This window comes from Hirundo rustica, chromosome 12, assembly GCF_015227805.2.
Source record: "Hirundo rustica isolate bHirRus1 chromosome 12, bHirRus1.pri.v3, whole genome shotgun sequence".
Taxonomy (NCBI): domain Eukaryota; kingdom Metazoa; phylum Chordata; class Aves; order Passeriformes; family Hirundinidae; genus Hirundo; species Hirundo rustica.
Window position 1 is genome coordinate 20,371,165 of NC_053461.1, and position 23,691 is coordinate 20,394,855.

Consider the following 23,691-nt stretch of genomic DNA (forward strand, 5'->3'; position numbering starts at 1 on the left):
ATCGGAAACAGGACAGCGTGGGTTTGAGGCAGACTGGGAAAAGGACACAGCTTGAGCCAGAACAACCACTGAAGAGGCAGCTGCTGAGCCCTGGGCTAGCGCTGGCTGCGGTCTGTGGGCACAGGAGGGGCTCCACACCTGAGCACACCAGGAGACCTCCAGTGGAAGAAAGGCTCAGCAGCGCTGCCCACAGACTGACCTCTTACCTCTTCGTTCTCTATCTTGAGGGTGGCCAGCCGAGACTGCAGCTGGTGGTACCGCATCAGCAGCTCGGTCTGCACAGGCTGCTGGGCGCTCACCTGGCACACCTGAGACAGGAGACATTCCATGGGTCAGGCGTGGACCAGACACACATTTCCATACCCACACAATTCCCTCCAGCCCCCACAAGGTCCTGGCAGCCTCCAGAGGTTGTGCTGCCGCGTGTCCCATCAGCGGTGCCCTGGACCCGGGCCAGCACCGAGCATTCTGCACTCGGCCATCTCCCAATTACAGCAGGTTAATCACAGCTCCCTGTGCAGATCTGTGGGGCAGAGAGAGCCAAACCACGGGCTCCCTAATTGGGAGAGACACGAAGCAAGAGGCAGCCTGAAAGGAGGAGCCCTAACGAGCCAAGAGTCTCATTAGGAAAGGAAACACGAAGGGCAGCGTGTGAAGGCAGCAGAGAGGGGTAAGGAGTCAGGAGCAATTTCACTGTGATGGTTAGGAGGAGGGGCAGGCCAGGCCCCTCTGCAGCCCCACAGGTGAGCACGTTAGTTACCTCATCCCCCATGTGTGGCTGGAACTCGAACTTCAGCGGCGGGCAGAAGACCTGGTTGCACATGTCCATGATGGTGTGCTTGTCGCTCCGAGCATCCAGGTTGTCCACAGCGTTCTCGATGATGTCCAGGCCCTCGTGGCGGGACGTTTCCAGGTTGTACTCGGCAGACAGGTACGTCCTGAAGGTCCGAGCGAGGCTGGCGTGGAATCCCAGATCACAGCACTGAGAAACACAAAGGAGGGTCTGGTCACACAAACGCTCCCCAAGCATTTCGCAAGGTTCTCAAACACAGATGGACGCTGAAGCGAGGTGTGGCAGTGGACACCATGCCCTGCAGCGTGTGCACATCCTGCTCTGTCCCTGGGCAGCTGCCTGCTTCCCACCACGGAGCAGCTCCTCGTGCTGCTGATAATTTATCCTGCTTCTATTTAGCTTCTAATCACATTAATTGAGAGTATGGGCAGTTTTGTACTGGCAAAGACCTGCCTTAAAGAAAAAAAAAATCAACGAGCAACACAAAAAAGATAAGGGATGAATTTCCATTTGCTGCTCGAGGCAAAACCTCACTCCGCGCTGCCATGAGACGGTTTCAGCATGAACACCTGTACGACCACTCCAGGCTGAAGAGAAACCCCAGAGCTGGAACAGTGCAGCCGAGGGGCTGCCCACAGACAGGACAGGGACCCCCAGCACTGGGGCAGCACCAGCACTCCTGCCATGGCCAGCTGACCACAGCCCTGCGCCCTGGGAACAGACTGTGCAACCCTCAGCACCGCCCAGCTCCCACCCCCTGAAATCACTGCCACAAAAGGCAGCGCCAGGAGGAAATATCTGCCACTCTTCAAGGGTGGGAATTCCCAAAGCACACAAAACCGAGCCACTACAAGGCAAAGCACTGAGTGCCACAGTACCCAACGAGAGGGGCTCAGGGCATTGCCAGCTGCTTTTAGACAAAATTCCATGTGAAATCGTGAGATGTTTCCCATTTTTGCTGCTGGACTCGCACTGAAGCCGGCTGTGATTTGCAGTGCCCAGAAATCAGCTGCTCCTGAAAACCAGGGCAGGCACTTCCCGCACACACTGCAGCCCTTGGAGTCCCTGGTGATCAGCACCGTGCCGGCTGCTTCACACACGCATGGCCAGAGAAGAAAAGACAGAGCAGGGACTTCCACGCAATTCCCAAAGGAACACACAGTGGGGGGGGGGAAAGAAAAAGGAAGGGAAAAAAGACTTCAAACAGATGCTCCCAGCCCCAGAACAAATGGCATTTTCTCACCACTCTCATCCCTTTGATGGCAAATAAATTAGAACCACAAATAATAATCCCCAGCCCTTCTGCAGCGCCTTTCATCTGCCAAGCTCAGAGCTCCCCAAGCATTAATTCATCACGTCTGGTAACACCCTGCAAAGGGTGAAAATATCCCAGTGCTCAGCTTGAGAAACAACCCGGCTCCTGGAGCTCAAGCAAGCACGTTTGGCCAAAACACCGTGGAAGCAGCCAAGCACCTGTGTGCCCCCCACCGCCCACCCCAGAGCCGCACCGGGGCAGCCCTGGCTCCAGCGAGAAGGAAATGCACACAGAGCTCTGTGGCTCCAGCAACTTCCACTCCCTCTGTTCTCTGCGAGGCTGAACCTGCACCTGACAGAGCTCAGGCCCACGCCTCACCTGAGCAGGTGGAACCCTGGAGTAACACCTGAGCACCCGGGTGCCCTGCAAGCCACCCCTTCAGCTCCCAGGCAGAGCAGCAGTGCCCCTGCCCCCACAGAACCAGAACTGCCTGCAAACAAAGAGCCCAGCTCATGCGCTCTGTTCCCTCTTTTCTGCATTTTTTCCCCTTAGAAATATTCTGTGTTATTTTTAATTACATGCATAATAAATAATAATTATATGCCTATTTTAATTTCTGGCCTCTACTCTCTTGACGTTGTCGCAAAATCCAAAGCTGTACTGTGCGGCAAGTAAATCACAGAATCCCAGAATGGTTTGTCTCGGGAGAGACCTTAAAGATTATCCAATTTCAACCACCCTGCCATGAACAGGGACACCTTCCATTAGCCCAGGTTGCTCCACGCTCTGTTTAACCAGGCCATCAAAGCCAACTGAGGATTTTTGGCATAACTATTTCAACTGCTGTTTCTGTTCCCTAACTTGACTCAGCTAATTTTTCCAGGGACCAAGCAATTTGACAGTTCCATGTAACGTTGAATTTCCTCAGAGTTCCCATCCTTCCCTGGCTCGTTTGTCTCAGATACAGCAAACACTAATCCGTGGGGAAGCGAGTTGCTGTTCCAGAGGAGGCTGCACACGTTTTGCAGATCAGTTCGTACGGACACCGACTGTTCCATTTTCTCTGCTGAATCTAGCGATATCTTTCACGTGACCACTTCAAACCATCTTGCAGCCATTTCCCACAGAACTCCAGAGGGATGGATAAGGAGCTTTATCTCCTCTTCACATACGTGGCCAGAAAGATTAACGCGGTCCCACAGTTAATGACAGAAGTGAGACAAGCCCAGGCGTTTAAACAGACGCACGTGTCACCCGAGGAGGAGGCCCCGTGGTGCGCTGCCAGCCCAAGGCTGATTTGATCTGTCTCTATACTCTTCCCTTCCTCTCTAGGACAAACAACAAGGCCACTGGAGACAGAGGGGCAGACGGCTCTGCAGCCCTTCACGGCTCCTCTGATGGGCTTTACAGCTCTCATTAAGCCGCAGCCCCGGAGGCCTCCCACCCTCCCGGAGCAGCTGGGTCCTCTGCCCCAGAGCAGGAGAGCCGAGCACGGCTCTGTCACCAGCCCCTGCTGGGCAGCGATGCCCAGGCTGTTCCTGAGCGACGGCACTGAGGCAGCCGGGATTTGGGGTACATCGGCTGCTGCGGCGTGCCGACGGTTCGGATTTGTGCGGAACCAGCAGCTGCAGGTGGCAGTTTGTGCTGGAGATGAAGGGCGCCAGCCCCTCGCCTCTCCCAGGTCCCAGAGGGCCGGCCCGGTGCATCCCTCGCCGCTCCCACGTGGCACAGACCCCCTCCAGCACCACGGGATCCGGTGACTTGGGTTCATTTCCTCTGGAGCTGGTGGAGCCCCTCTTGCCTCGCCCTCGCAAAACACACTGAACTTGTAAAAAAGCCTGTTCAAATAAACTGCCTTCCCTTCGAGGGTACAGGACACCCATGCTCAGCTCACGCATCCAATATTTTGTTTCTTTGGTGAACAGAATTTATAACTGGGGAAATATCATTGCTCCACGTTAAAGATGCTTTAGCTAAAGTCCCTGAAGTGATTCCTGGAGTGGGGGAGAAATGCCATCTGCTGACTCCAGTGGAAGTGTCAGTGAGCAAATAAAAGCTGGGAAGAATACTACAAACAGACAGAGCTAAAATGGAACTCAGCAAATGTCCAGAAAAATCAAAGTTCAAAAAACTCCACAGAAGTAATTCTTGCTTAAAAAACAATTAAATGAAAGAGAGAATATACACCACAAAAGCAGAAAGCCTGCAGATAAATCAAGGTGTTCTCACACCTTGCCATTCAAATGTCTCCACGACCAACTAACTTGTTTTTTAACACAGCTTCAATAATAAAGAGAACAAAAGGGACATAATGAAGAGTATTTTATCATTTATCAAAATCTTGAAGTCATCAGGGGTTTTGTATCAGACGTTAATTAATTCTCAGAAGTGTAACTACACGCTAATGAGCTAGGAAAGGAGGCAGACATTCAAGCAGCTTTTTAAATTGTACAGTTAGGTAATGATGGTAACAAAGCGCTTCAAGCTCAGCTATTTATGCACTCACTGAGGCAACGCCAGCAGGCAGGAACTGCACTGTGCAATCTACACGCTGTGGGATGCCCGTTAAAGGAAGAAGCAGAAGTCCCTTCTCTGGGTAAATCCCTTCTTTGAATCATCTCCAAACACTTTGTAGGAGTCACCAGCGTTCAGTTCCTGCCAGTGCCATGAACCTGCCCCAGCAGCTCCTGCCCCGAGGCTGCTCCCTGCAAGCAGCACTGGGACAAACCCCGAAGGCAAAGGCGCCTTCCCCAGGCAGAACAGCACTGCCACAAGTGCTGAATCACCACCAAACCCACCAAGTGTAGAAAGAAAAAAACCCTCTGCTTCAGCGCCAAAACCCAGGCTGTGTCTGACCCCGGGAAGCATTTCTCTGTCTCAAACACAGACTAACCAACGGGCCGACAAAAAGCCCCAGTCTCACCTGGCTCCCCCCAAGGGAAATCCAATTCACAGGACACCTTCAGCCCCAGTTAAGAATACCCTAACGCCCCCACAGACACCCCCTCACACCACACAGGAGTGCAATTAAGAGCTGAGCCAGGCTGGCTGGGCAGAGGGACGGGACTCACGTCGATGAGGTCGGAGACATCGTGGATGTAGTATTTGCTGACGGCTGCGTTGGTGGCTGCCAGGTTCAGCAGGTAGTCGTTCCTGGCTTTTGTACACTTCAGCTTGTTTTCAGAATACTTGGCTTGTCTCTGGAAAAGCAGAATGGAGCGTCAGAGCACAACCAGGATGGTATTGGCAGTTTCTCCTGCCACAGAGCCCTACAGCACCCTGCAGCCTGGGTGTGACGAGGTAATCACTAAAACTTGGTATCTGATATGAAAACAGGGACCTTGCCAGGGTGGAGGAGATCCCATCTGAACACCCCTCGCACTGTCAGCCAGCCATGATGAGTGCATCCTGCTCAGAGGTACTCGGAGCCCTTGAGCACAGCTGCTGCTGGGGATTTTGGCATCAGTCAAAAACAGAGGGCCAAATTTTCCCCCCAGAAATGCTGACATATGTTTGGACTTGCTCCAGATGTGTGCAGCTGTATCAAAGTGGAATCTGGCCCAGAGGCCCAAGCTACACAATTCAGAACAGGATCCAGAACTCAAAACTGTAGGAAAGCAGATGTGTTCCAGATCTGGGACATCTGCTCAGGCAGATCCCTGCTCTGAATGCTGAATCGAAAGATTAACCCTTCCAAGAAGCTCACTGTTAGAAATGTCCCAGGGCTGGTTGAGCCAGTGAGCAAATGCATCCTGTCTGGAGAAGCTATCTCCTTTTCTCCAAAATTAACACAAAAACTTGTGGAGATCCTGAGGCCAGGGGCATTTGCTGGGGCCGGAATGGCACAAAGCGTTTTGCCAACCATCTGAAGCCAATCCATCTAAATTCTGCACTCTCACTCCCAGGCAGCCTACAGAGGAAGAACACCGGTATTTTATAGATCCAACTATTTTTTTGCTACCAGGAGTCAGTGCCTGAGCGAACCCAAGGCTGTTGTTCGTTTTTAAAAGCGCATCTTTAAAGAACGCACCACAGACAAACCCCGATCTGCTGGGGCAGGGTGGTGTCGGGAGCAGGGTGTGCCACCACGCCGAGCCCGGTGCACTGCCCTGCTCAGCACGGCCTCTCTGCCCCAGCTGGCACAGCCGAGCCCCTGGCATGCCTCCGGTGGAGAAGCAGCTCCCACCACCCCTGCCTGTCCTGTGCTCCGGGAGCCATCGCCCCCAAGGCCCCTCCAGCTGCCCGTCTCAGCTCTCCCTCCAGAGAGCCAGCCAGGAAGGTGCCACGGGGCTCCTGGGCAGGTCCAGCACTGTGTCCAAGGCTGTGCTGCCCATCCCTGTCACACCACCCTGACTCGGAGTCAAACCTTCTCTAGAAGCTAGTCCTGGCCCCTCTCCACAGCCAGGAGCAGGGAAGACACTTGTGATGGCCTCCTTGGGTTGCCTTCCAGCAGAACATGCACACGGGACACCAGCCTGCCTAAGCCCTTCCCTGAGATACAGGAACGGCCTCACAGACAAAGACAAGGCTGAAGCCAACCCCCACTGCCTGCAGGGAGCCCCAGCCCAGCCGCCTCCTCCCTCCCTCCCTCTCACCCACCTTCTCTTTCATCTTCTCAATCTTCTTGACAGAGCTGCGCCGCTGAGGCCGGTCCTCGTGCCGCAGCAGGTTCACGCTGATGTCCCCTGACTTGTTGAACTGCTTTTCCTCCTGCTTCTCCGCCTCCTTCAGCTTGCTCTCGGCACTGATGCTCTCTGCGTGGTACATGTGGTAGGTCTTCATCACCTGCAGACACAGGAGGTCATGAGCCACCTCCCCATGCTCACACAGAGCACCGGAGCAGGACAAGCCAGCAGCCCTGGGAAGGGCAGAGGGGCTGTGGGGGCCACTGTGGCACTACAGAACAAAGTGGGGAGGAAAGCTTGAGAGATTAATCCCAGCCCTGTTTCTAGAGGCTCCAGGCTGGTGTTCAGTTCCACTGTGGGGACATGGTCCAGCACACTCCTGCAGCCAAAGAGCACGGCACGCCTGCCAACAGGGAAACAAGGAATAACCTCAGAGCTCTGCAGCTGGGATAAAGGTCTCCATGACAAGTGACTGTGAGGAAGCCCAAAGTCACCCTGAACTCCCTTTTGACCTTCCCCCTCTGCTCCCACACTTGGACTTGCTAAGCCATCAGACAGCCCTCGCTCTGCCACCCAGACAGCAGAACCACCCAGAACTGGAGGAGCTGCAATTCCCAGGCAGAAACGGCGTTTGTCTCCTGTCACCACCTCATCCTCCCCTTGCTGCCGCCAGCAGGCTCAGGCAGTGCCAGGGAAAGTGCAGCAGCACCTTGTCCTTCACATTCCAGATCCAGGAGGGATGACACTGCTCCTGGAACACTACAGGCGGAATTCCACCACAGCCTTCCCTTTCAGAAACAAGAGCCCAGGGGGCACACTGGATCATTTTAACAGAGCTGGCAAGAGGGACACACGTGCTCCTCTCTCTTTACGCCTTTAGCCACACTGTCCCCTTCTATCATCTCCCTGTGGGGTGTGGATGGTTTATTTCACATTGCCCTGACACAGCCTGCAGCGCCCGACTGCAATCAGCCCCGGCAGGGGTGGGCACTGCAGGCTGGGACACGCCGGGACACGCTGGCACGGGCTGCCTGAGGCCCCGGGGTTAAAACAGAGCAGGAACCCACTAACGCACGGGATTTTTACACGGGGCTTAATGAAGAAAACACAGAGTTTTCCTCAGCTGCGGCTGTCAGCAGGACCCAGGAGTGTTTGACTTGGAGCAGGGCAGGCTGAGCCGCATGATCCCTCCTCCTGCCAAGCACAACCCTCAGCTGAAGCAGGCTCCCAACGCCGCATCGGGGCTGAACAAACCTGCCCCTGCAGGGAGAGCCCAGGGGCACTGAGCAAACGCTCCTGCCTCGCCCGGAGCTGCTGCATTTCCAAACCCTGCAAATTCTTAGCACCGATTCCAGCCGCATACTTCAAACTGCCTTCTCTGCAGTCCATGTCACAGGACACACATAAACCAGACAATTCTTGGGATTTTCTTAAAGAGAAATACCAGAGGGTTTCACTGAGCCCTCCTCATCCTCACTATCTACATCTTTTTGTGAAACACAAGGGGGAAGTGAAAAAGTGCTGCGTATCAGGGCTTCAGGCAGTGAGAGGAAAGGTTTCTGCTGCACTCAGAGAGGCCCTGATACAACATGACAGAGAAGTCCAACGAGTAACAGTCCAAATTACAGGATTTTTGTGAAATCTAAAGGTTATGGGACAGTTACCCAACCAAAACAGACACCTTAAACAGCTCACTGTGCTCCTCACCAGCTGCTCTGCCACACAGCTCACTCTTGGAAATTCAGAGGATATTTCTGTTTAACGTCTGCCTTAATTTTGGCCGGGGCCAACCTGCACTGCAGCAATCAGCCCCTGATCTGCAATTCCCCTGTGCCTGCAATCAAATCACGCTGTCCCTGGCTTGCATTGCTGGGACACAAAGACAAACGGCCACAGCTGCGTCCCGGGGATCTTTCCTGCAAATCAGTTAATTAGCTGCAGCGAAGGAGGAAAAATATGTTCCAATGTTCATTAGTTATTTAACAACACGAGTTGTGTTTTCCATATTAATTACATGCTCTGGATAAAGGCTGTTGCCAAAACACCATCCATAAATGGCACTGCTGGCAGTCTCCAGCTACAAGGCTTTGTTCTCCTCAAGAGCTCGTCCCCAAGGTTGTGACCCAGCAGAGGAGCCAGAGCAGAAACGGGGCGACCGTGTGAGGTACAGGTTCAGACCCCTCAACCTTCTGCCTTCACCAGCTCCAACTGGTACCTCTCTGCTGGAATCCATATGGAGCAACGAAGGAACGAAGCTGGTTTTAATTCACAGCCGAACTACTTCTGCACAAAACCCTTCACAAGCATCTCCACTTCAGAATGAAAGTCATCCCCTTCCATTTTGATTAAAATCAGCGTGGTTTTGGTTCTCTCCATACAGAGTCCACAGGGTGACTTGCATCGGAACAGCAACGAGGCCGAGTTAAAATCAGTCTGGTTGTTTTGGCTTAAGTTTGAGACAGTGAATGCCTGAGAAGCCTGTAAAAAATTGTAGTTTCCGCCCAGTGCAAAGAATTCCCCTTGGAGAGGCTTAAAAAGCAGCCTTGCCAGGGCACAGATGAGCTGTGGGTAAAGGCCTGGCCAGAGGCAAGAAAACCGACTTCCCTGCGCTGACAGCAGCCAAGTGACATTCCTCAAGCAGCAGCAGCCCGGTGTCCTGGGAGCCAGGCCCTTATCCCGTGGGGCCGTGATGCAAAGAACACTCCAGCAGCAGCTCAGTCCCAAAGATGTCCCAAAGACGTCCCCAGGCACCCCCAGCACCCCCGAGCCAGGGGGCAGCTGGGCTCCTTCCACCCGATGGCTCGCGGACAGAACTCTCTGCCAGCAGGAGCTCCTGGCACCGAGCAGATGTGAGGTGACCCTGATTGCCCCACAGGCTTTCCCTTCAGCTTTTGAAGGCAGAATGTCCCTTCCCTGCTCCCTCCTGGCTGGGTGACACCACCAGTTTGTTATCTTAGCTGCAAGGCTGAACACAAACACAGAGCTCCTCTGGCTGCTCCAGTTTCACCACCCAAACCCGTGTGTTTCACCATTCAAGCCCATTCCACTCAGCACACGGAGCAAAGCAGTGAATGGGAGAAACCTCAGCTCCCGTGAGGACGAGCAGAATTGAACTCTGTGCTCCTCCTTGGCCACTGCTCGCACTTGGGACCCGGCACAGCGCTGACCCCGGCGTGTCCCTGGGGATGGCCCTGTCCCACGTCTGGGCTCAGGGCATACCTGTCCACAGCCCCTCGGGCCAGCCCAGCCCCTGTCAGTCTGTACTTGTTTTGCATCTGTCATGCTGCTGCTGTAATTAATCTTAATTAGTCACCACCCCTAACACAGCTTGTGACATTCAACCATCAGCAACGCACTCCCAAATCTCACACAAGATTTTAATCCGATCTGCCGTCCACCCACACTGCAGGTCTCACAACAATCAAATCCTGCAATGGCCAATGCAGGAACAAACCTGTTAAGAGGAGATTTATGGCAGAAATTTCAAATACAATCATTCATGCTCTGTTGTTTAGGCCTGTTTTTCAAAAAGATGAAATAGAATGATTGTTTAGGAATAAACCCACTGCACTATTATTTACGTACCAGTTACAGATACAACCAAAGAAAGCAAATATATTATCTCAATTTTCCAACAAAAGGCAGACTTTATATGGTTTTGTTGCTCCTAAACCGCAAATAAAATACATTAAAAAAAAAAAAAATTGCTACAGGGCAAGAGGCAGAAGCAACACAAAGACTTTTACTACCCTGCAATGAAAACCTGCTTGAAGAGCCATGTCCCGACTGACAGCACATGACCTCACTGGGAGGCACAGACAACTCTGCAGCCAAAGTGCTCCTCGGGGCACAAGACAGACAGAGCTGAGCCCCTAGGAGCCAGGAGTTTTCTGCATTCCCCAGCAGAAGGCCATGCTCAGCCACCCCCCCAGGCCCCGGGCTCACAAGAGCAGGGAGGTGCCCAACAAACAAGCACGGCCAGCTCAGAGCCACTGGTGCCTGCAATCACCAACCCAGAGTGTGAGCAGGGCCAAAAGGCGACGTGGTGCCGGAGCCCTGGCGGGTGAGAGCACCACGGACACGGGGATCACACCGGATCACACCCCACATCCCCAGCTGCGCCCAAGGGAGGCAGCAGCTGGGCAGCGTGACCCAGCCCCTGGCCTCGCACTGCTGGGAACCCTGCAGCACTGCCACCACTGCAGCCAGGAGCAAACTCTCCCAAAGGATGCAGGGACAAGGACAGCCAGGACACAGTCTCCTCAGATCTGCTCTAACAACCGCCTGTGCTCCCCACGCTGCCGGCAGGAACGGTGGGACCGGCTCACTGCTCACCGTGTAGAGCTCATTGGTGACCTTCAGGAGCTCCTCATGCATCTGGAGGCCAATCTCCTTGCTCTGCAAGACAAAAACAAGGAGAGGTGAGACTGTTATGCTCAAAACACGCAGTTCTAAAATGAAAATACATTTCAGAGGAACCATGAACGTGAATACACAGTGCAGCAAAGTCTCACAGAGCTTCAGAACCGCTGCGTATCCATTTGAGGTTCATGTCTGCCCATGGATCACTCAACCTGGGTTTCAGAGACCATGAGGAGGAAATTTCACATAATTTAACTTACTTATCCTGCAAAACAGATGAATCTAAAATTACAGGCAATACTGCTTTTCCCTTGCACTGGTAGAATTCACTCCCAGCCCACAATCAGCTCCCCATCTGGGTATAACACACAACACTCTCCCCCAGTTTGGGGACTGGCAGAGACTCGCTTTGAGACCGGCAGGGTACACACCATCCAGCAGCCATTTGTGGGTCTGCAGTTCCCTGGACTGGCACTCTCCAGCCCCACAGCATCACCTGTCAATCTGTCTTGATCTGAAACACTCTGCTGCTCTGTGATTAGATGCATCTGCTGCTGGACCTGCAATTTCCAGCCAACGCTGGTATTTCAGAGCTAAGATTATCAGGGTTCCCCAGCACTGGCATCCCAGGTTCATGTTTCCCTTGGCTATGACCCATCACCCCAGCTTCTCCTCAGTAGCTCATTTTCACTATTCTGACCCAAGTGAACCAAAGCTGAATCTCTGAAAAAGGACATTGCAAAATAGCTACCCCACAGTTATATAATAAGGTTTCCAGTTTCACAACAGCAGCAGCCAAAGTTCAGCCAGCTGAGGAGACACTCACCGCCAGTGAGGAACTCCTGGCATTCTCCTGTCTGCTGAAATCCCATCAGCAGCCTGTGTTTTCCCTCTCCTTGCCAGGCAGGATGAGGCAGATGCAGTCACCAGCCTCCCACAGCACGGACGCAGCCCTGCACGGAGAGGCCACAGCACGGGGAGCTGCGCAGCACTGGAGCTTGGCTGCAGATCAAACCAACTCCTACTGCAACCCAGCAGCTGGAGGTGCTGGGATGTGCTCGCACTGCTTTCCTGACTGCCTGTAATTACACCACAAATCTCTCCGTGGAATCTTCTTGGCTAGGAAATACTTATTATAGCTTGAAGATGTGTTTAAGCTAAGTATAGACACCCTTCTCCTCCCTCCCCTAAACCAAACCAAAACAAAACCAAGCAGTTTCTTCCAGATTTCCTCAAATAACTCCAGGAAGTTTTGTGCACGTGGGCATGGAAAACAACATTCCATCAGGCTGGGTTATGAGAGAAGCCCTCAACACAGAAAGGTCCTCTAATTCCAGTCAATGGGACAAGCTACATACTTTGAAAGTTTAACCTAGATTATTGGAAGTTAGATTTAAAGCAAAGCCTGAAGCAAGGAGTCTAAAGGGTGAAAGTTCCACCCAGTAAGCACAGCGTGTCGGTGAGTTAGTGTCAGTGTACCTGGGACAGTCCTGTCCTCACAGGCCTGACTGGTGCACGCTGGTGCCACGGGCACAAGGTGCCAGGACGATGCCAGTGACCAGAAGGTGCTCAGCTGAGGCCCACGGCCACCAGGAACCCTCATCTGGACTGGAGCCCAGTCCCTGCCCCCTGCCCACCAACACTGATGGTCAAAAGTGCTCTCAAAAATCTCACTGGGGCTTGCTAATTCACAACAGAGCCGTGACAGGTGTGTATCCCCCCAGACACAGCCCAAAGATGCTTGGAGACCTTCTCACTCTCTCCAGCTCCCTGACAAGAGGGTGCAACCAGCTGGGGGTAGATTCTGCTCCCAGGGAAAAAGGGACAGGACAAGAGGAAACAGCCTCAAGTTGTGCCAGTGAGGTTTAGGTTGAATATTAGGAAAAATTTCTTCTTCGTTCCTGGAAGAATTTAAAAGCTGTGTGGATGTGGCACTTGGGGACATGGGTTAGTGGTGGCCTTGGCAGTGCTGGGGAAGGGTTGGACTCGATGGTCTCAGAGAGCTTTCCCAACCTAAACCATTCTGTGATTCTGAGTTATTACAGTCAAGGTCTACAAACAGGGGGCTTGGAGCCCACAGCCTGCAGGAGCTGAGTCACACGTGCCCCTCCAGCACGGGGTGTAATTAAATTCACTATCACAGCACATAATTAAATCCCACACCGGGGAATAACCCAGCACCCTTATTGTGGAGATAGCAACGCTCTGTCCAAGGTGCAATTCCCTGTATCGCATACCTGGAAGAAGCAGCAGACTTCCTTTGGTCAGAGCGCAGCACACACCTGCCTGGCAGTGGGTCCCTCACCCTGGGCTTGAGTCTGCCAGGACACGCTGTGAGGTTTCACGGTGACAGACTCGCCCTGACAGCAGTGAGCCAGATCCCTGCAGGGACACATCTCGGCATCTCCATTTACTGCCTGTTAGCAACATCAACAACTCGCCCTGATCCTCTCCTCCTGCACCAGGAACGTGACTCACACTGGAAGCTCCAGGGAAATTTGCCCGATTGAGTTCTCCTCCTCTGCTTTGCTCACAGAATCCCAGAGTGGTTTGGGTTGGAAGGGCTCCCAGGAGGACACGAGGGAGGCGTGCTGGAGCCGGCGGGGGCAGGACCCTCGGGTGGAGAGGAGCAAACCGCAGCGCCCGGCTCGGCAATGGGCACCCCGCCACTGCCAGCCTCAGCCAGGGAAGCGGCGGCTCAGCACCCCGGCTCAGCACCCCACCCCTGCCTAGGCAGATTAGCACCTGCTGAGCAATTACCCCTCATTCTGCTGGTCCTGTACCCCGGGAGCCCTCCCTGCCGCTTCGCCAGGATTGTTCACATTTACATAACGAACGCAGCAAACACAAAGCTCCTGTTCCGTATGTCCCCGCAGCATGTCACAGGCCATTAATAAACTCTAGATGGGAAGAACTAAAAGTGACATTTCTGGGAAAAAACGTTACCCTAATTCACCATCAAAGAGCAATCTCCAGCACAGCCAGCAGCCGAAGCACGACTGCGGGAGCTTTAACCCTTCTGGAGCCGGGTTCTGTGCAGGCTGCAGAGAGTCACGGCAGCTCTCCTGGCAGGAAACGGAGCAGGGAGAAACAAGGAGCAACCACTTCCATTGAACTTAAGTGTTGAGCCTTAGAAGTTGAAATTTAAGCTCAAAAATGAGGGAAGATCCAAGAAAACCAAACACAAAGAAATAATTCTGCTGAATGGATGAAATACTTCACCATCCTGTCCTGGCTGAGGATTGACATAAAACAACAGAACACTCAAAACACTGAATATGTGTCCTTGTTTGCAAGCTGGCTGAATTTATCCTGTGTTTCCAAATGAAGCACACCATCCACAGACATGGGCAGGGAAAGCAGAAGGATCATTTGAATATAAACCTCAAAAAACAGTTCAGAGCAAAATGCAAATGGGAGGAATATTTTGAGACAGAATTAGACTGACCAACATATACCAAACATCTCTATTTCTGGAAGGCAGGAAAACAGGAAAAGGGAGGTATCCCATATCAAATCAGCCAACACAAACCCGACCTAGCAGTTTAATTTCTAGGTCAGATCTATAAACTAGAGGAAACTGGCCATAAAAATATCGCATGAAATTTATTCTCCAGTCAGGCTGAAATTTCAAGATAAGACCTGACTATGAGCCTTCTCCTGCTGGAGAGGCAGGTGCCCTGTGGCTCACCCTGCTCCTTCACTACAGTCCCCAGCTGCCCCTGACGAGAACACAGCCACAGAGCCCACCCTCTGCTGAGACTCTTCGTGCTCTTACCACACTCCTCACCTTCAATGAACAGTCCTGGTCCACCTGACCGTGTGATTCTCAGAAGCCTGTGATGCTCCTTTTTAATTTGGTTATCATTAAAAATTCTGTATCATCAGCAGATTTTGTCATTTTAGGCTTTTTCCAAATAATTTATTTGGAACCACACTGGAACTCTCCTTCCCTCTTTTCCTGTCCTTTAACTAATCTTTAATCCAGAAAACAACCCCTCTTTCCTCTTCAGCAGTGCTTCAAGAATTTCAACTAAGGCCATTTTCCAGTGAAGGCCCTGCACCAGCTAATCCCTGGCTCCTGGAAATACCTCCACTGAATTTCTGAGGCATGACTCTTCCCTTCTGGAGGCCACACTGACTCCTTTCTTGTACCTGCCTCATAGCTGTCATCCTGCTCTTGAGCAAGATTCCACCCAACAAGCCTGTTCTGACCTGCTCTCTGAAGCCCTCCAAAGAGTCTCCAGGAAAAGTCATCACATTTCTACTTCTCATTTCTCTGGCACGGACACTTTGAGCACCAGACTGCTCACACCTCACACTCTAGACCTGACAGGTCTAGATCTCAGTTTCTTTAAACTCTAGGATAATTACTCCCTACAAAGACTTTTAATGATAGTCCCTTGCAAGATCTGCTCTGCAACATTTATGAAAATTCTATTTTAGACTGAAATGCCAGGATGGAGGCTCATGAAGCAAGGCTTCCCAGGTTACCTTTTTGAAGAGCCTGATGACATCCTCGCTGATCTGAGACAGCCGGACGATGACATTGTTCATGAAGATGTCATTCAGGGTGGCGTGGTCTCGGCTCTCCCGACGGGTCTGCGTCAGAACCAGGTACCAGCAGTTCACAGGGGAAAGGAGGTGCTGATCTTTCCTAGAGAATTGTGGGAAAAAAAATCCAAAAGGTCAGGTGAACACATCAAAAAGGCACACACTTTCAAATGAATGCTGTCGGCATTGCCTCCCTCCCCTGCACACAGTCACGGGGATTCAGGGCGTGACCTCCTCTTCCAGCTGCACCAGCACTGCCATGCAGGGATGTCTGCTGGCACACCTGGACCACACCAGGCCCCAGCCAGCCCCTTCCCAAAGTGCATGCTCTGGAAGATGGCACAGGAGAAGGGAGAGAGTTTTGCTCATTCTTTCCGTTCACACTATGAATACAGCTGTCACTCCACTGCAAAGGGCCCTCTGCCACCCAATACACTGCGCTGGTTTTAGTCCACCAGAAAGTGCTCAGGAGAGGCTTCTGCATCTAACATCACCTCCAAGTGTCTGTGCACAACACCAACACCCTCAGGAATGCTGGAGAGGACAGCATGCAGACACCTGTGCACGCACACACAGAATGCAGGAGGAGTCTGCGACAGGCATGGCACCGCGGCGATTGCCAGGGCCAGCACTGGGCACAGCCCGCTGCACACGGCTACTCGGGGACAAAGGAGCGCTGGAGGGACCGTCAATCTTGAGAGTGTCACAGCCCCAGCAGAATAATCACACACATGAGCAGCTGGGGAAGTGGTGCAGATGAGCCTAGAAAGGGCAAATACAGAGCAGCCGGGAAGAAAAAAATGTATTAAGGGAGTCTCCGGACACGGAATGGACAGTGAGGACTCAGCAGGAGCAGGCACTGAGATCAAGCTGACCTGACTGACAATACCAACACCAGCACTTGTGCCCAGGTGTTTTAGAACACTGGAGACCCACTGTCACCTGTGGACACTGCACAGTGGCTTCCACAACCGTAAGCAATGGAAAGCAACTGCTCTGAACTCATGGGTGAAGCCAGACACCCCTGAACCTTTGTGGGCTCCAGCTCTGAACCAGAGCTCCTTACTGGCCAATTCCTTCAATTCCTTGGTGCACGCTGCAGCATCCAGCACCACACAACCAATACACAACAGTCAGATGCCAGAAGGACACAGAGGATCTGAATAGCAACTCATCATCAGCAGAGCTTGGCATAGGACAGCAGTAACACCTCACACTGGAGAGACCGAGTAAACAGATTAAATGGGATTTAGTAAAATGGAATAAATAGGATTTAGTAATGTAACAGCAGAAATCACTGCTCTTGCAGCTGAAACGGGGAAAAAATCACCAGGGGTTAGAGGAAGAAACAGACTGTGAAGAGCCTGGGGCTGGTGAGGAGAAGGCAGCAAGCAGGCAAAGCCCAGGCCCTCTGTGAAAGGCACTGAACAGCAGCTACAGTCTTTGACCACTGAACTGAACAACATGAGTTTCATCTGGAACAAAGGGCACAATTCCAGCAGAGAGACTTTCACAGATACTGCTGGCAGAAGAGACAGGGACAAACACTGCGGCCCAGGGAGGCAAAGGTGGAGAGCTCGGGCTGAGGTGCTGCAAGGAGAGCAGTCAGGACCAGCACCTGGTTCCATGTCATTGGTGCTGCTGCACAGCCCTGGGGCACAGGCTGCGCTGGGCAGAGCCCCTGCAGGGCACAGGGCACACATCCTGCCGGGCACACACCCTGCAGGGCACAAAGCACACGGCACAAATCCCACCGGGCACACACCCCGCCGGGCACAGGGCACACATCCCGCCGGGCACAGGGCACACATCCCGCCAGGCACACACCCCGCCGGGCACAGGGCACACATCCCACCGGGCACAGGGCACACATCCCATCAGGCACACACACCCCGCCGGGCACAGGGCACACATCCCATCAGGCACACACCCTGCAGGGCACAGGGCACACACATCCCGCCGGGCACAGGGCACACACACCCTGCAGGGCACAGGGCACACATCCCGCCAGGCACACATCCTGCCGGGCACAGGGCACACATCCCATCAGGCACACACATCCTGCCGGGCACAGGGCACACATCCCATCAGGCACACACATCCTGCCGGGCACAGGGCACACATCCCATCAGGCACACACATCCTGCCGGGCACAGGGCACACATCCCGCCAGGCACACACCCTGCAGGGCACAGGGCACACACACCCTGCAGGGCACAGGACTTTACTCCACGTCAGGACTGTGCAGCTACAAACCAGCCTCCAGCGCTCACAGCAGCCTCTGCCCATCGTTTTGCACCCGTCTGCCCCGGGAACACGCACTTACTTGAACTGGTGCTCTCTGGAGCTGCGGATCTTGGAGGAGAAGCGCTCAGCCAGCTTCTCCAGGCTCCGGGAGTACTCCAGCTCGATCTCGGCCTTCCTGCGGAAGAACTCCTGCAGGTCCTGCAGCAGCTGCAGGCGCGACTCCGACTGCTGCTCCAGGCATTTGAACTGCTCCACCAGCTGCGTTCGGATTTCTGCAGGCACACAGGAGACGAGAAAGAACAGAAGACAGCTACAGACACTGGCCAGGAAGGTTGTCCTTCCCTGTCCCAGAGCAAACTGCACAGCGCTGCTGGAGCCCCCTCCAAGACCCAGGGTGAATTCAGGGCTCAACAAGGCCAAAGGATCTGCTTCCCAAGAGAGAGCAGAGCAGTGCCACTCACCAGCCTCACATTAAACCTTATTCTTTGTCAAAACAAACAGTCTTACAACACTGAGACCAACCTCAGAGCTTTCAACTGCTTTTTGAAACCAGAAATGATCCTTCTATCTATCAGGTACTACCTGAAATCACACACTATTCTCATATAAACTAAAGTATTATTTCTTGATCAATGTCCATGTAAACACCTCCAGGATGGCCAGCACTGACCTTAAGGAAGCTCGCACTACCATGCACCCTTCTCTCACCCCATCCCCCTGCACTGCCAGGTTTACTAATAAATCCAACCCAGCTTTGGCTTCAAAGGCTTAAAAAGTCTTTCACACCCTCCAAATCCCAGCTCAAAAACACCAAAGGTTTCATCTCTTCCAGGTCTGTTTGCTCAGCAGTGCCTGGAGGTGCCTGTGGAGCGTGGGGATGGGCTCCTTGGGCAGCTGGTGTCTCCTGCAGCACCTGGGTCCCTGCTGTGTCCGGCAGGGAACAACAGCCAGATCTCCAGTGCTGACCCTGCCCTGGCACTGCCACACCCCACCACCCTGGCTGCAAATCACCCCCAAACAGACTCCGCCACCCTGGCTGCAAATCCCCCCACGGGGGATTCAGATCCCACAGGACAGGCAGGCAGCGGGGAAGGGAGCGCTGCTCACGGGCACAGCCAGACACCTCGCCCTGTCCGCAAGAAAAGCCACATAGCACCTGTGGCACAGGATGTGAGGGAAATACACCTCCCCAAGCCTCCCCGAGCCCAGGCAGGGTTTCTGCAGCCCTGGGAAGTGCACCTGCTCCGTGCAGGAGCCGCTCGCTCTTCTTGGAGCAGCAGCTGAGCTCTGCCCAGAGGGATGGGAGCCCCACAGGAGGGCGAGTGCAGAACTGAAAGGAGAGGAAAAATGAGACTCCACGGTAGGAAAATCTATTCAAACCGAGAACAATTGGGCTGAGCTGGCTGCGGGGGGCAGCTGCACGGCGGAGGGATCAGAAGAGCTGGAATGGCAGGGGTCAGCTGATGGAACGGGTTCATGTGCTGCCTCCCTGTCCCCAGAGCCCCCAGCTCCCCACCACCACACAGCCCCTGGCACAAGGCAGGTGGGCAAAGCCGAGGTGAGGCAGCTCCTGCATGTGCTCACCTGGAGACCCTTCGCTTTCTTCCCCTGGTGACAGTGCCCAGACCAGCCACGGCACGAGTGGACGTTTCAGTCTACCTACAGAAACAGCCTCTTTAATGCTCCTAACAGTTGTACAAGCAACCCATAACACACAAGATGTCCTCTGCCTTTCCCTAAGGTTTGTAAGTAGGTCTGTTTTTCTCACTTTGCTCACCTGACACTGGAGAGAAGCCAAGGCCCCTGGCAGAGGAGGAAGGGTGAGGCAGAGTAGGGATGCTCAGCACAGCTGCTGCCTCTGCCCAGGCAGGGCTTTCCCTGGGACTCTGCTGCACACAGACATTAGCCCTCAACTCCAAAATGAAAGACAATCCCACTCCACAGAGAATGCTAGAGATACCTTTAAATGTTAAATTCTCTGCTAAAAGACTGCAGAAAAGGAAACTAAATTGCAAATGAGGTTTCACAACAACTGGTGTCAGTGCCTCAGTCTTTATTCTCTGTTCCCAGCTTGCTGGATTCCAGCTCTCCCTGTCCCTAGCACACTTTGACCTTTGTCAACAGAATTTCTTTGTTTTTCCTATGCCTGTAACGTGTTGATTTGACACTTTTAAGTTTTCTTGCAGTTCAGCCAGGTCAGTGCCAGCCCAGCCTGCAGAGGCAAAGGAGAGGCTCTGCTGGCACAGGGAGCTGCCAGGATGACCCTAAAGCCACCCAGTGACAGGCATCACACCAACAGCGGAGACGGGCACTGACCCCCGGGGCTGCTGCTGCGTGCTGAATGGGGAGGGTTTGTGTAGAAAACAAAATGAAAAGCTGCTGGCATCACCAATGCAGAGACAGATGTGGTAGCAGAGAGAAGGACATTGCTCAGTGCTCCCAGAGTCCCTGGGAGTCAGCGCTCCCAAGAGCAGCTCCTGCACTGCTTGCAGCCATGCTTCATCCATCCTGTCCACCGTGGGAGATTCACAGGCCTGGAATTCCAACCTTCAGCCAACTGCCAATTCTGTTTTCCATGTTAGATAATCCTCTCTTCAGCACCCAACCCCCAAACTTTACCTCTGGTTCCTCAGCCCCTGGCATCAGCCACCACAGAAGCCAACCCCAGCAGGATATTCTGCAGAGCTCATGGACAGGCAACACACGAGAAGCTCAGGATGGGTTAGCGAATAAACCCAATCCCACACAGGCAAACACTGGTGAAAAGCAGGCAGTGGGAAATCCTGGACAGTTAAATCCTGGAGCCTAAACTGACAGGAGAGGCCGTGGGAGCCGGGCGTGCTGCAGCCGTGGGCACTGGTGATGCTGCAGCCAGCTGGGAGCCCTGCACAGCCCTGCCCCAGCAGCTGCAGACCGGAGCCGGCCCCGAGCACCCTCCTCTCCTCCTCCCCCCCCAGGAGATGTGGGTTTTGGCACAAGAGCCCCTCCCCGGACCCGCCGGGCCAGAGCCACGCTCCGGCTGCTCAGACAGGGACAGACAAAAGCAGAGGTTTCTCTAGCAACGGGCTGGGATGAAAGCTGCCAGAGCCTCGGCGGGGACAGGACAAAGCCCTGCTGCCGAGCCCCCAGCGGAGCTCCGGTGCAGCCCACCCACCCCCGGCTGGGCCGGCGTGGCTGCTCCGCGACGCTGAATTATCCCAGTTATCCGTCCAGGAGAACAGCGCTGTCACGGATCCTCCCGCCGGGCAGCCTGAGACAGCCGCGCCTCTAACATATGCTTCACCCCACTGATTTGTGACAAGTGAGAAAATATGCTTGGCAACAAAAGCCATTATTTTCTCACAACTGGGATTAGACCCAATAGCTCGTTGCAAATACAGCACAGCAAGCTGGACTCAGGGAGGATCCAATTCTTACACAAATACGGAATACACTAACGAGGCCATTGGACTCTCAATTGTTTTTATGCCCCCTTCGGGGTGTCCACGTGCTGCCTTCCTAAAAGCCCACGCCTCTTCGGAACAGAAATACCTCAGGTGTATTTTCCAGGGCTCTGTCCTCCCAGCACACCGCCTCCCTCGGGAGAGCTCTCCCGCACACACAGAGCTGAGAGCCTGGATCCACTCCGAGACACCAGCCAGCTGTTCCACCAGGAAAACCCCAGCTGTGGGCAGGGGCTGGCGGCACAGAACCTCTGTGCCATGCCAAGGAGCCGGGCTCCGTCCCCACAGGCAGGGGACATTGGTGGGGCGGCGTTGGGAGCCCAGGTCGTGTCCGTGGGAGCCCCGGGCGTGTCCGTGGGAGCCTCGGCGTGTCCGTGGGAGCCCCGGTCGTGTCCGTGGGAGCCCGGGTTGTGTCCGTGGGAGCCTCGGCGTGCCCGTGGGAGCCCCGGTCGTGTCCGTGGGAGCCCCGGCGTGTCCGTGGGAGCCTCGGCGTGTCCGTGGGAGCCTCGGCGTGCCCGTGGGAGCCCCGGCGTGCCCGTGGGAGCCCCGGCGTGCCCGTGGCAGCCTCGGCGTGCCCGTGGGAGCCCCGGCGTGTCCGTGGGAGCCTCGGCGTGTCCGTGGGAGCCTCGGCGTGCCCGTGGGAGCCTCGGCGTGCCCGTGGGAGCCCGGGTCATGTCCGTGGCAGCCTCGGCGTGCCCGTGGGAGCCCCGGCGTGCCCGTGGGAGCCTCGGCGTGCCCGTGGGAGCCCGGGTCATGTCCGTGGGAGCCCCGGCGTGCCCGTGGGAGCCTCGGCGTGCCCGTGGGAGCCCCGGCGTGTCCGTGGCAGCCCCGGCGTGTCCGTGGCAGCCCGGGTCGTGTCCGTGGGAGCCCCGGCGTGTCCGTGGGAGCCCCGGCGTGTCCGTGGGAGCCCCGGGCGTGTCCGTGGGAGCCCCGGCGTGTCCGTGGGAGCCCGGGTCGTGTCCGTGGCAGCCCCGGTCGTGTCCGTGGCACTCTCCCGCAGCCAGCAGCTCCGGCTCTGCTCTCCCTGCACAGCGAGCTCCCAACGCCCAGGCGGGGCTGGGAGCACAGACAGGGATGCAAGGATGGGGCTGCCAGAGGACCATCCACCTTCCCTGGGAGGGCTGCATCCAGGAGAGGCTTCGTCAGGTCCCAGCGGTGACGCTACTGAGCCTGAACTGCCAAGGAGCCGCAGGGCCCACGGCTGGAGCATCCTCAGACAGAAATGCCAGGGGCACATCCATCCCGCGGGGACCTGCGCTGAAAGCAAACAGCCCAAAGCCAGCCTGCAAGCTTCCCCTCTCCTTCCTTCCGTGTGATTAGTAACATCACTGCCTAGACAAAGACAAGAGATATGGCTCCTGGTAAAACAAAGAACAAGACAAGCCTTTTATCTGAAACTAGATGTTCCCAGTTCAAAAAATAAATTTTAAAAAAAAAAAAAAAAAAAGAGAGAGAGGGGGGAAAACACTCCTCTCTAGTATGGAAACAACTCCTGTGGCAGTGGTATTTTTTCAGGTTTTTTTTCATCTGTAATCCCCAGCCCCTACCTGAGCAGCAGCACTTGGCATGCACAGCCCTGGTTTTTCCCTCATACCTACACCAAGCCCCCACACTGCAACTTGCTGGGCTGTGAGGCAACATCTTCAGCTGCAACTCCCCAGAAGGGAAGTGAAAGTGTAAGAAATTGTATCTTGAATTCAGTGGTTTCTCTCCTGGGAAACCCCTGCCCTGGAGCAGCCCGTCCTTTAATGCAGAGGAAGCTGAGAACAGCTCCTCTCTGTCCAAGAACAAAAATCCCAGTTGGTATGGTGACAACGAAGCCTTGAAATGACTAAAAATAAGCTTAGCAAGCACAAGAACAAGGTGGCGAAGCTCTGCCACCGAGAGGCACAGCAACAGCAGATCCCACACGCTGCTCCTCACGCAGTCCCCGTCCCTCTCCTGTCCTTGCACAGGATGGTGGCCACTGCAGCCAAGGAGGTGGCATTTGTCAGAGACTTTGGTACTCCAAATCCACAGGAGCTACTGACAGCAGATTTCCCTTAAAAACTGTCTCTGAATGCTGATCTGAAAGTGCCCAGCCTGGCTCCTGAGGAGGCAGCAGGGAACAACAAGGGTTTTGGGTGAAGCAGAGCACTCAGTTCCCTTCCACAGGCAGCACCGCCAGCGTGACAGCCCATGCTCCTGGGACACAAGGAACCGAAAAACCAACCAAAGGAATCCAAACAGTGTTTATTGTTAGCTTCAGCTGAGCCTCAAGGCCAAACTGCCCACAGATCAAGAGTGAGAACAGATATAATGGTGCGTTGCAATTAAGTCCAATTTAAGAACAGGAACAGCAGTTCAAACTACACATCATGTGTGCCAGATGGGAAGAGAGAGCTGGCCAGAGAGTGTCCAGACCAGGCACCA

At 54.3% G+C, this 23,691-nt stretch overlaps 1 protein-coding gene across 2 annotated transcripts in view; it reads right to left on the bottom strand.

The window, feature by feature from the left end:
* Positions 1–23,691, bottom strand: part of SRGAP3 (SLIT-ROBO Rho GTPase activating protein 3) — a 70,358-nt gene that overhangs the window by 20,218 nt on the left and 26,449 nt on the right. For both annotated transcript variants that reach the window (XM_040076004.2, XM_040076003.2), the window contains exons 2-8: positions 17,916–18,108; positions 15,530–15,692; positions 11,009–11,071; positions 6,648–6,833; positions 5,120–5,248; positions 761–982; positions 207–308 (exon numbers count right to left, since the gene is read on the bottom strand). In XM_040076004.2, the coding sequence (XP_039931938.1) occupies positions 207–308; positions 761–982; positions 5,120–5,248; positions 6,648–6,833; positions 11,009–11,071; positions 15,530–15,692; positions 17,916–18,108 (1,058 nt within the window). The remainder of the gene's footprint in view (positions 1–206; positions 309–760; positions 983–5,119; positions 5,249–6,647; positions 6,834–11,008; positions 11,072–15,529; positions 15,693–17,915; positions 18,109–23,691) is intronic.